Consider the following 13,404-nt stretch of genomic DNA (forward strand, 5'->3'; position numbering starts at 1 on the left):
CTTTAAATGTATGGTGTGGTTCCAGATTATTTTCTCCATCTGTAAAATGGATGTAATAACGTCTAGTCTCACCAAGTTATTGTATGGACATTTCATTGTCATCTTTGTAAGGGGCTGATATTTTAATAGACTGCCTGAGTTTTTGAAACAGGTTAGTCTGTCAAGAGATAAATTATCCTGTGTTGTGTGAAGGAAGTTGCCTGGGGAAAGCTAAATTACTAAAAGGCACAAAGGCTAGGTAATTTCTAGGATGTGAGATATATATATATGGAATCTAATGGAAACACACTGGCGTATTTTTGTTGCATTCTCAGCCATGTAATTTGTTGATTTTAGAATAGCTCAGGGGAAGTTGGCTCATTTCATTTACCATGACTGACTAGGTTGTGATACACTGTGACTGTTTTCACAAGTGATCTTTGAGTCAATGACTACATTTCCAACTGTCATAAATTGAATTAAAAGGCCTCATTGACTAGAGGGTACAACTGATTTAGGAATAGCTCTCTTCCATTTTGTGCCAGATAATAATAACATTCAAGTGTTGCATTCCAGATGTGTATTCTCCATCCTAGCCATCTTGATAGAAGGCAACATGGTAGAAGTTTATAAAATTATGCACATCATGGAGAAGGTGGATGATGTTTGTTTTATCATTATTATTATCACTGCTTCAGCTATTGCTGGATGTCCTAACTCCTTACCTGGGAGTAAACCCCATTGAACTGAATAGGACTTGTTTTTAATTAAACATTAATAATTAATTAATAATGTTGCTGAACCCTGGAGGAACACAGATGAAGCTACTATTTCATACTGGTACCACAAAGTATGATATATCATACTTAAACATACATAAACCCTCAAAATGATAGTTTTATGTGGCACTTCAAAGACAGACACATTTACTTGGAGCTCTTATATTAGTTATATTAATAAGGAAGACAATTCACAGCATCCTCTCTCATACTATGTAAGAATTTGGAATGCTTAACATCTGTATTTATGTTTTAGTACCACATTCTCATTATGTTCATTGTGCTTGCTTAATATGATCTTATCCTTTTATATTTTGTAATGTAAACAGTTTTCCTGGCCTGAGTTTTGCTGAAGTGTTATTATATAGGAGCCACTGTGTATAGATTGCTAACAAAAAATTTTTTATTGTTTTTGTGGGGTTGTAATATGGGGAGAAATAGTTATTTGCTCAATTGTTACTTGATGCATTGCAACCCTCCTCCTTTGCAATAACTGTTACTGACTAAAAACGACAAATATATGTACTGCTGAAGGCAATGTTATTATTCTGAACCTAGATATTATTATTATTGAAAGTACATAAAAGTAAAAACAAAACAAAACAAAAACAATTCCAGTGCAGTACTAATCATGTGGGGTTGCTTGTAATAGCTGCTTTGTATTGTGTGTGTGTGTAGCCTATTGCTTTTCATCGTTTTGTCACTTGTGTTTTTTAAGCAGTTGTTAACTTACTGGTTACAGTTTCCAGAATGTTAGTGGGTTGTGCCAGTCCCACTGCAGCAAAATCAACAGGGTCCTTGGGGTACCGTAACAAATTTATGAGGGCCAAAGCTTTCCTGGATCAGAGTCCACTTCATCAGTGTGACCTTCAGCATCCTTCATGAATCTGTTGAAGTTGATTCTAGCTCATGAAAGCTTATTCCACTATAAAAGTGCCTTTCTTGAAAGCTAATGCAAAAAAACAAAAAGGAAACCAACAACACCTTGCTAACAATGAAGTCCAAGTCCAGTGAAGTGGGCTTCACACCATAATAAATTTGTCAGACTTTAAGGTGCCCAAATGTTTAATGCCTGGTTTTGCTTCATTTTATAACTAAGTGTCTTGTGGTGGCCCCTTAAAGACAAAGGTCACTCACACCATACATTGAAAGCACTCTTGTATGACTTTTAAACAGGCATGGCTTCCCACAAGAATCCTGGAAACTGTAGTTCCTTAAGGGCATCCTAACAACTCAGCATCCTTAAGAAACTACAGTTCCCATGATTGGTGGTGGTGGTGGGGAGCCATGCTGTTAAAGTGGTGTCAGAGTGTTTGTGTGACAACAGTCTGACACAACCAACACTTTCTTGGATTGCCTTCTGCTTCATCAGATGCATTACCTGTTGTTATTAGCTTCCTTGAGCTTTTTAAAGCAGGCTGCAGATGTTTCAAATCAAGGACAGCCAACACAGTGTCCTCCAAATGTTGGAAGCCAGACTGCTGGTCCATCTAACTCAGCTCTGTCTACACCAGAGGAAGGAGGGCCCTGTGCCCCTCCAGTTCGTAGCTGTCAATGTTTCCCTTTTTGAAAGGGAAATTCCCTTATTCCAAATAGGATTCCTCGCAAGAAAAGGGAAAAGTTGACAGCTATGCTCCTTCCCCAACCTGGTGCCTTCCATATATTTTGGAAAACAACTCTCACCAGCAAGTATAGCCAGCAATCAGGAATAGGGATAGAAGCCATTTGGTTCTCCCAGCCTGACTCTATTTTCAGGCAGGATGCAGATCACAACCTGTCAAAATCAGGTGGGCAATTATAGTTGGAAGCTCCTGCCCAACAAACTCGCTTTCCCAAAAGACCAGACTTTTCGCGATAAAGAAAGTGGAGGGGAAATGCACTGGGAAGTGTGGGGTGATGCTTGCTTTGGCACAATTGTTATCTAGCTTCCCCACAAATGAATCAGAGCAGTCTGGGATTGTCTGATCTCCATGCAAACAAATCAGGATGAAGCCGACCATCGTGAAGGGCGTGTAGTCCAAATTTTATTGAGGCTGCCAGGTCGGGGAAGCCCATTCCAGATGTTCTGGGGGCCCAGCTCTTTTCTTTCCCACCCAGCAAAGGACAATGGGAATTAAGAAGGCAACAGCTGGCTGGATCAGCATCCTTTTCTCTCAGCAGCCTGTGGGAAGCCGGGAAGCTGGACCTCAGCCCTTTGCCTCCCTGGGATTCAGAGGCAAACTGTCTCCGACCTGCAGCCCCTGAGAGCTTTGTCCTCCGTGAATCCGTCCGCTCCTCTTGTAAAGCTGCCCAGGATGGCGCGCGCCTCCGGCTCCGGGGTGAAGAGCCGCTTTCCTTCACCTGCCCGGGATCTTCTTCCCCCGTTCAGCTTCCTTGGAACATCCGGGAGGATTCCCCGGGCCACATCTGGCGGGCCGCTGCTTCAGGCAAACCAAGGAGCCGGGAAACCCATCCTGGGGAGCGGGACTGGCTCATCCCTCGGCGCTGCCATTCCCGATCCCCTCGCAGAGCCGCTCCCGAGTCCAGCCCAGCTGTTCTTCCCAGCTTGGATGGGGCGGGGGCGGGTGCCCTCCTCCTCCTCCTCCTCCTCCTCCCTCCGTCTCGGCCTGATCACAAGCTCAAGTTTATATTGGAAGTGAGCGGAGGGAGGAGGCGGCGGCGGCGGAGGAGGAGGAGGGGTCTGGGGCTCGGCGGCGACCGAGATTTGCTTCTCGCCCTCTCCGTCTTCTTCCCAGGATGCCCGCCGGACCTCCGCAGGGGCCGGAGTCGGGGTCGCGCCGCGGGTGTCCAGCGCCGAGCTGCTGCCTCTAGCTAAGTTTTGCCGCGGCGCGAAGCCAGAGAAGTTTGCAAGTTGCGCGGCCCGCGGGCTCGGCTCTCCGGTCCTTGGGAAAGGCCGCTCCGGTGCCCCGCGAGGCAGGCTGGCTGGCCGCCGCCGCCTGGGAGGGAGCCTGGGCCGGGCAAGCGGGCAGCGGCAGGCGCAGGCATGGACGGCGTCTCCGGCCTGGGCTCGCCGGCGCTGGAGAAGAACGTGGCCGAGCTGACCGTGATGGACGTGTACGACATCGCCTCGGCGGTGGGCCAGGAGTTCGAGCGGCTGATCGACCAGCACGGCTGCGAGGCCATCGGGCGCCTGATGCCCAAAGTGGTGCGCGTGCTGGAGATCCTGGAGCTGCTGGTCAGCCGCAACCACCTCAACCCCGAGACGGAGGAGCTGCGCCTGGAGCTCGACCGCCTCCGCCTGGAGAGGGTGGATCGCATCGAGAAGGAGAGGAAGCACCAGAAGGTCGGCCGTGGCGGGGATCGGGGCTTCTCCCGGGAGGGGGGCTCGCTTTCAGGGCAAGGCAGCCCTTCTTTCCCGTGCGCGGTCCTCGAGGCAGGGACCCGGCTGCGCGGCGCGCTGGTGCCGGAGGACTTCGCGGCATCCGCCTCGGGTGCCCGGGCTCGCTTTTGCTTTCTGCTCTTTACTCCTCAGAATTTAAGTCCTGCTGGGATCGGTGGTTTACTCGCGGGAAAAGGGCGTCGTAGGATTGAGGATCCTCTACACGGAAGTGGGTGGAATCCGTGCAGAGCATTTGCTGACCCCAAAGCAAAAGGGGGAAAGTCGCCAAGCCCCGAGGAAGCCTTTGAGCCCCTCCCTTCCCTGTAACTCTTTCCAAGGATGGGGTTTACTCCTAAAGAGGGGTGGAGGAAATGTGGCCCCTCGGGCCTCTCTGCCAGGCCCCCAGAACTCTCTCTAAAGAACACACTCTCTCCCCCCCAGGACCCTATTTTTGCCTGGCTGGAAAGTGTCCTTTAACGGTGACAATGGCTTCTGCGTACCGGGAAGGTGGATAGAGAGAAGTCTGTGTAGAAACTAGCCTTCAATGCTCTACAAAGGCAACATATGTGGCCCTCGAAAAGGTTGTCCCGAAGCAAATATGGACCTCAGGCTGAAAAAAGGTCTCCCTTTCCTACTGTGGAATAGTATGTCTGACATGAGACGAGTCTCTGAACATGGGCAGAATGCCATTCAATCACCATTGACTAGCCACCCTGTTCATACAGTTGAACATCATTCAACTGAAAGGTGGGATATAAATCTTTAAAACAACCAACCAAACATATCTGGATACAATTCAGGTTAAAAACTTCCAGATAAACTTCTGCCTCAGAACCACTTAGCACATCATTGATTAGGTATTCATCAATAAATATTGCCTGGGTGGCTTACAAACAAAAATATGAAACACACAAGTATTATTTAAAACCAGCAATGAACAATAAAACTATATTGGAAATCCCTATTTGCATAGAGGCAGTATAAAACAATTTGCAGCCCAGATTTAAAATAAAAAGGGATTCACTTTGCCCAAACTTACTAGCCTGAGCCTATGCAAGTTTACGCTAAAGTACCCAATGAGATTAACTCTTGAAATTAAGTGGGGATATAGTTGCAGTCTTAGAAATTAAGGTGCTCCTGGCACTCATTGAGGCAGAATTCCTATCCCACTTGATTCTAACCAGAAAAGAGGTTATTTGGTGATGAAACAGATTCTTACTATTTTTATTAATTACATTTATATCCCACCTTTCTCTCAAGGAACTCTTGGCACATATATGTTTCTCCTCATTTTATCCTCACAATGATCTTGTCAGGGAGGACAGACTGAAAAATAGTGATGGGCCGAAGGTGAGCCTCATGGCTGAGGGGAGATTTAAACTTGGGTCTCCCCAGGCTTAGTTTAGCATTCTAAGCATCCATCAGCCTAGCTCTGTACTCTGCACTTGCCTAGAGGCACTCAAGTTGTTTTTCTTATGAGTCCTACTTTTTACATGCTCTAGAGTTGATCCCTGGCTTCAAATACAAGTTCTGGGGCTTTGAGGTTCTGCAAGCTGAGCTTGGACTATGTTAGAGCCCTAGGAAGAAGGAAAAAGAGATGAAGAGATAAGAAAGGATATGGGATGGGAATTAGGGAGTATTAATTTATCCACTGTACCCATTCAGTTCTCCTAGAATTATGCTCTGAGCTGACATCAGCCTCCGATTTGGTTGTGCATTAAAGTGGTAAACGAGAGGCTAAAATAGAGTCACCAGCCACTAAAAAGATCACAGGCCTTTGACTCACTTCTCTCTCTCTCTCTGCCCAGAATAAATTGTGCAACAATAGCTGGGCTGTCAACTCTGGTGGATGGAGGTAACTGTTGCAGAGAGGCACTGCATAATTGTAATTCTCTGGAATTCATTGATTCCAAATATTGGGGTGTATAGCTTTGGGTAACAACAGCAGCCCCAGGATAATCTCAGGGCAATTACACCAGGTCGTCCTTTATCCTCACAACAGACATGTAAGGTAGGTTAGGCTGAGAGTTGGTGCCTGGCCCAGTGAAAACATCAATGAGTTATGTGAGTGTTAAATGTAAAACTACACATGCTCAGTTATTTTTGTTTATCAAGGTTGGCAAAATGTGTTTGCGTTTTGCTGAGAGTTATGAAACTGCACATGATCAGAATATTTTTTCATAGCCCATCAAAGCTTATGCCATGATCCATTTGGAAGTCTTTAAGAACCCACATGACTTAATTTTATGGTACCTTATTTAATGCATTTGGTGGGGTGGGTGTCCTATTTTGGGAACTGCACCAGGCACCCCTCCCTCCTTAATCCAGCCTCTCAGATCCTCCCTTGTGTGTTGCTTTCAATCTCAGAATGGAGAAGTGGGGGGGGGGGGAGAGAGAAAGATGGCTCTCCCCAATCCACGGCCTGCTGGTGTGTTTCCTCATGGGCTTTGTTTGCTACTGGCACTGCAAAAAGTGCTTAAAAATTCCTTCCTGCTCAGCAGGTTTTAAAGCAATAACAGAAGAGGGGGTGGGAAGGGAAGGGAGCATGGCTAGAGGAGCAATAACTAAGACCTCCTCCTGTGATAAAAGCTGGGGAGGGGGTTATTGGTTTGTTCTTGTTTTTAATATGCATTTTGTGTTTTTGTCTTGAATTTTTATGCTGTGAACTGCCTTCATCTACAGATGAAGGGTGGTATACAAATTTAATAAATAATAATAATAATAATAATAATAATAATAATAATAATAATAATAAAGACGAAATGGGTTAAGGAAGGTGACAGTAATACAAACGTAAACCAGTAGCAAACCAACATTCTCTGATCATATTGCACTGTGGGAAAGCAGTTATATTAGGCTTGCCAAGTGTGGTTGCCAGCTGACCAGAAGATGGCATGTCTCTGTGCCTTAAAGAGCAGTGGAGATCTACCAACAAAGCTTTTTAATAGCAAAGAGGTAAACATCAACATCCGCTGATGTCTATATATCAAGCTGCTTGGTAAAGCTTGCAGCCCTCAATATGTCGCTGGCCTGCTACTCTCATAATTCCTGAGCATTGGCCATTCTGGCTGGGGTTGATGGGAGTTGGAGCCGGGCAACATCTGGAGAGCCAGAGGTTCTCCACGCTGACTTCAGTCGCAGGAGCAAGAGCTGAGAAGAATGCTGGCAAACATATGTTCTCCCAAACATTTCCTGAGGCCCCACCAAGCATCTTTCTCTGGTTTTCTCCTTCACAAAGCACTCCACGTCTTCCTCTGGAGCTGGGATCTCAGCCTTGGTTGTCAGTTTACTCTGCAGGTGCAGACCAGGGTCTTCAGGAAATTGAAATAGCTCCATAGCTCAGCAGCAGAGCAGCTGCCTTGCAGGGAGAAGTTGCAAGTCCAGTTTCTGGCATCTCCATGTGGAAGTGCGAAAGACTCCTGTCTAAAACTGCAAAAGTCTGATACTAGTCAGTGCTGGTAGGGTATGGATAGCCTGTTGTTGGTCTACAGTTGGTTTATCACCTCTGGCCATTGGTCATGCTGGCTGGGGCTGATGGAGTCCAACAAGATCTGGAGCAACCTGCTACCCTCCAGACACTTTGGACTACAACTTCCATCATTCCTGACTACTAGTCATACTGACTGGGGCTGATGGGAGCTGTAGTCCAAAACATCTAGAGGGCACCAGGTCAGGGGAGGCTGATCTAGAAGGACACAGCTTCCACCACTTTAGTGAGCTAGATGGACCAGCAATCTGATCTGGCATAAGGCATCTAAGTTCCTACTATGTTCCTTAAACTTTCATATTTATTTATTGCATTTATGCCTTATCTTTATTCTGTTGTGGAACTAAAGGCAATGTACATCAGAGCTTGGAGGTGGTGTCTTCAGGCATTGACCAAGGCCAGCTCTGTTGAGCCTCAGGAAAATTTGCTGATTCACGTGCCTCCAAGATCCTCCGTATGAAAATAGGAATGTAGGAAGCAGCCTTATACCATTGGTCCATCAACCCTAGTATTGTCTACACCAAGGTGGAGAACCTGTGACCCTCCAGAGGATCTTGGTCTATAGCTTCCAACATTCCTCACTTTCAGCCCTGAAAACTGAGGCTGATGGGAGTTGTAATCCAATAATATGGGGGGGGTGGCTACACTGTCTGGAAGCATTTCTCCAGAGTTTTAGACAGGCAGTCTTTGCCAGTCCTACCTGGACATGCAGGGCTTTGAACCTGGAACCTTCTGCATGGAAAGATGCTATAGCTAGCAAGATCTGGCCCTTCCATTGAACAGGAGACATTTGACTGTCCGGGATCTGAAAGTGATGGTATGCAATCTCACCCTCTAGGAGCTAGAGCTGGTGGAAGATGTTTGGAGAGGGGAAGCCCAAGATCTCCTCACCCAAATCGCCCAGCTTCAGGAAGAGAATAAGCAGCTGATGACCAATCTCTCCCACAAGGACGTCAACTTTTCGGAAGAAGAGTTCCAGAAGCATGAAGGCAAGTGGGGTAGCCAGAGATTCTTGCTGACAGCATTGGGTTCATTTGACCTGAAACTCAGTAAGAAACTGTTTGGGAAAGTATAGGAGATGGCAGCAGTCAGGCAAAAAGTACTGACATAAGTCTGTATGGAGCACATGACTCCGGTTGTATGACAAGTTCACTGGCTTCCTTTTGGTTTCCTGGACCGGTTCAAATGCCTGGTTTTGACTTTCACCACCTTTAAACCAGAATGGGGGACCTGTGTCACTCCACATGGTACTGGACTGCAACTCCCATTAGCCCTGACCATTGGCTATTCTGGCTGGGGCTTATGGGCACCACAACTGAAAAGGCCCTTCTTTTTTGCTCACCTGCTGAACCTCAGCTGGCAAAGGATACTGTGCAGAACCTCAGGTGCACAGGAGTGAAGTACATGGGAAAATAATGGCTTTTGTTGCAGTTCCTTGTATATCACCTGTAATAACTATAGTAATTAAATGCACTCAGGCCAGATAGTCAATTAAATGGGAGGGGAAACAAAGGGATTTGAGCTCTTGGCATGTGGGGCTAGTATTGGTCATGCAGACCCACGTAATTATACCAGGGAGGCTTGTAGCCCTCAGGATGTTGTTGGATTCTGACACTCATTCATCCCACCCAGCATGGTCAATAGTCAGGGATTATGGGAGTTTTAATCCAGCAACATCTGGAGAGCTGCAGGTTCCCCACCTCTGGTTTATAACAATTGCCTTTGTTGACTAGAAATTTGGGTGCTGTTGAGGAGAGAGAATTTTAAAAGAGCCCGCTGGATCAGACCAAAGGTCCATTGAGGTTCAACATCCTGCTCCCCACAGTGCCCAGTCAAATTCTTAATTCAGAGAAGTCCACAAGCAGGACATGGAAGCAACAGCCCTCCTTTCCCTGGTGTGCCTCAGCAAGCACTATTCACTATTCACCAACCACAGAGGTTCCATTGCATTGCTAAGAATTGATAGATTTGAGGAGGAGCGGCCCAAGTCCCTTTTTATTAGTTTGTTTACATTTCTATACCACCTTTCCACCAATTGGTGCTCTTGAAGCCATGAAGGCAAGTGGCGCCACCAGCCTTTGTGGCAGCAAATTCCATAAATCAGGGCTGAGGAACCTGAAGCCTGACAACATCCAAAGGGCCACAACTCCCATCTGTCCCTTAGTCAGCAGAGCTAATAGTTGGAAGTTGTAGTCCAGCAACATTACAGGGCTGCACAGTTCCCAGTCCAGCCATAAATTAACTCCGTGTTGTGTAAAGTACAGCTTGTTTTTGCTGAGTGCTGTATCTACTGCCAGCCAAATCGACTGGGTGAAAATTATTATTATTTTTTAATCATTAATAGCTTTGAAAAATAAAAGTTTCCGGGATGATTCCAATATTAAATACTAGCATCCTGATAGCCAGTGTTGCTCAGGAATTTTAAGAAACAACCCACCCCCCACAGTTTTGAAATAAGTTGTTAAAATCAGTGAAGTTTTGAAAAGTTCAGTCTGCCCTCTTGATTCAAAGCAACGTCCAATCATATCGAAATATAAATGAAAACTTGCTTCTTGATTTCAGGAACCCTCATGCAAAATTTGGTTATGATAAATTAAGGATGTCTAAACACACAGCAAGAGACAAAACAAATTTCCAAAATATGAAGTAGATGTGTGGGCTGAAACATGAAATGAGGGTGATGGCTCCTGTCTTACCTCCATGACATCCCTTGGTAAACAAATCCCAGACAACCCTGCAGAATCCTGTGCAGCTTGCCCTGGTGGAATTAGTCATGCACCATCAGATCTTTTGCACGGCACCCACAGAACTGAGCTGCCAGCGTCATGTTTCACATAAAACTATTTTTATATGAAAGAATCTTCTTGGGAAGCCGTGGGTGCAGCACCTGCTTTGTCAGGATCTAGGTCAGCAGAGGAGCAGAACAGAACTTCCACAGCGGCCACAGGTTGTCCCCTTACTTGCTCCCCTTGTTATTGCATCTCTCCTAGAGAACAGCCACTTTGCCCAGGTGGGGTGGAACCTGTACAGTGGTACCTCTGGTTAAGAACTTGATTTGTTCTGGAGGTCTGTTCTTAACCTGAAACTGCTCTTAACCTGAGGTACCACTTTAGGTAGTGGGGCCTCCCGCTGCCGCTGCGCCGCTGGAGCACGATTTCTGTTCTCATCCTGAAGCAAAGTTCTTAACCTGAGGCACTATTTCTGGGTTAGCGGAGTCTGTAACCTGAAGCGTCCGTAACCTGGGGTACCACTGTACTCCCCTCCCCCGGTGCTGTTGGGTAACAAGTGCAGCTGCATTTGGGGTACTGTGTACTGTTTGGGGCACCTCACCTCACAAAGGGTATTGTTGGGAAAGGGTCAGAAAACAACCCCCAAAATGGTCAAGGGGATGGAGAGACTCCCTCCGAGGAAAAGTTGCAGCATTTGGGGTTTGGAGAAAAGGTGAGCAAGAGGCAGTGTGATAGAAGAGTATTAAATGATGCATGGCACAGAGAAAGTAGACAGAGGGAAGTTTTTCTCCCTCTCTCAAAAGGCAAGAACTCATGGACATTCGGTGAAGCTGAATGGTGGAAGATTCAGGACAGAGAAAAGGAAGTCACACACAGTGCATAGTTAAACTATGGAACTCCCTCCCACAGGAGGCAGTGATGTTCACCAGTGTGGAGAGCCAGTGTGGTGTAGTGGTTAAGAGCGGTAGTCTCGTAATCTGGGAAACCGAGTTCGCGTCTCTGCTCCTCCACATGCAGCTGCTGGGTGACCTTGGGCCAGTCACACTTCTCTGAAGTCTCTCAGCCCCACTTATCTCACAGAGTGTTTGTTGTGGTGAAGAAAGGGAAAGGAGATTGTTAGCCGCTTTGAGACTCCTGAAGGGGAGTGAAAGGCGGGATATCAAATCCAAACTCCTCTTCTTCTTCTTCTTCTTCTTCTTCTTCTTCTTCTTCTTCTTCTTCTTCTTCTACCAGTGTGGACAGCTCCAAAAGAAATTAGGCAGATTTATGGATGGCAAGGCTATCAATGGCTGCTAGCCTTGATGACAGTGCTGTGCCGCCAAGGTCGGAGGCAGTAATATTTCTGAACACCAGTTGCTGGGAAACACAGGAGAGGGAGAGGGCTGTTGCACTCAGGTCCTGCTTGGCAGTTCCCATAGGCATCTGGTTGGGCTATGTGAGAACATGATGCTGGACTAGTGGGGCCTTGGCCTGAGGAAGCAAGCTCTCATAAGAGCACAACGTCAATTCTGATCCACTAGGATCCCATCAATTCTGATCCACTAGGCATGCTAGCTGGGGTTGATGGAGTCATGAGCCTCTGTAAGCCACAAGTTCTCAATCTTTGAGGCAAGCTGCAAGCCTATCCCCACTTACCTGAGAGTAAGACCCACTGAATTCAATAGGGCATATTTCTAGGTAGCTATGCTGAGAACTGTGTCATCAGTCCATGAAATGTCTCAGAACATTTAAGCTGCAACCCTTTACATTGTTGTTTATTAAACTATGCCTTGACTCTACATTATGCATAAACCCAGCCCACCAGTTTGTTATGTTTGCAGCCAACAAACCACAATCCAACACTATGGTTTGTTGGTGGCTTACAAACCTTGGTTTGCTTTTAAGCATGCTAACCCAATAACCATGGTTTGTTTGGTGAATGCCTGGGGTGGGTTGGCCAAACTGCAAAGGTACAAAGCAAGGGCATCTGGAAAACAAAACAAACGTTGAAGGAACAAGCCATGGTTTATTTGATTCTCTGTGGGACAACTCATAGATAAGGATTATGTGTGAACCAGGCTCTGCCTACAGTGACTGACAGCAGCTTTCAGGCCAGGGGTCTTTCTCAGCCTTGCCTAGAGATGCTGGGGAATGAACCTGGGGTCTTCTCCATGCAAATGTTGTAAGTAAAGGTAAAGGGACCCCTGACCGTTAGGTCTCGCTTTACTGGCCGAGGGAGCTGGCGTACAGCTTCCGGGTCATGTGGCCAGCATGACTAAGCTGCTTCTGGCAAACCAGAGCAGCACACAGAAACACCATTTACCTTCCCGCTGGAGCGGTACCTATTTATCTACTTGCACTCTGATGTCCTTTCACTGCTAGGTTGGCAGGAGCAGGGACCAGCAACGGGAGCTCACCCCGTCGCAGGGATTCGAACCGCCGAGCTTCTGATCGGCAAGTCCTAGGCTCTGTGGTTTAACCCACAGCATCATCCGCATCCCTGTTGTACTCCACCACTAAAATACAGCTTTTCTCCATCTTAGACTATTTTAAAAGGACTTGCAACTGATGCCTGAGTTTGCTTATTTCCTCTTTCCTCCCCACCCATTTCCTTTTGTGTCATGTCTTGTTAGATTAGGAAGCCTGAGGGCAGGGAATGCCTTGTTTCATATTGAGCTGTAAGCTGCCCTGGACATATTTTTTGTATGAAGAGGTGAAAATTCAATCCATTGGTTACCAACCACGATTAGGAAAGGCAGTGAAATGAAAGGCTACCGTTCTGAAGAGTCCACCTCACTCAACTCAATGGGACTGGCTTCTGAATAAAAATGCATAGAAGCAGGCGACTGAGCTATAAGCAGTCCTACAGCACACCCTTCCTTGGAAACAAATTGTAAGCCTATGGTATTTACTGCTAAACAAATGAGTATAGGATCAGGGGCAGAGGAGCATTGATCACAATGCCATTCTGTACATCTGTGCTGAATCAACATTTAGAATTAATTTGGGTTACATACTAAATAGTATTTATTAGTTGCTTTAAATAAGTGTTTTAAAATGGCTTACAAATAAGTGTGTGTGTGTGTGTGAGAGAGAGAGAGAGAGAGAGAGAGAGAGAGAGAGAGAGTCCAA

General features: G+C 46.4%; 1 protein-coding gene across 3 annotated transcripts in view; it reads left to right on the plus strand.

The window, feature by feature from the left end:
- The first annotated feature begins 3,350 nt into the window (after window positions 1-3,350).
- RILPL1 (Rab interacting lysosomal protein like 1) overlaps window positions 3,351-13,404 on the plus strand; it is a 28,060-nt gene continuing 18,006 nt past the window's right edge. Inside the window, exons 1-2 of one of the 3 annotated variants that reach the window (XM_053368518.1) lie at window positions 3,351-4,041; window positions 8,403-8,553. In XM_053368518.1, the coding sequence (XP_053224493.1) occupies window positions 3,742-4,041; window positions 8,403-8,553 (451 nt within the window). In that variant the 5' untranslated portion in view covers window positions 3,351-3,741. The remainder of the gene's footprint in view (window positions 4,042-8,402; window positions 8,554-13,404) is intronic. The other 2 variants (XM_053368517.1, XM_053368519.1) reach the window with 2 other exon arrangements.

The sequence above is a fragment of the Podarcis raffonei genome, chromosome 16, assembly GCF_027172205.1.
Source record: "Podarcis raffonei isolate rPodRaf1 chromosome 16, rPodRaf1.pri, whole genome shotgun sequence".
NCBI lineage: Eukaryota > Metazoa > Chordata > Lepidosauria > Squamata > Lacertidae > Podarcis > Podarcis raffonei.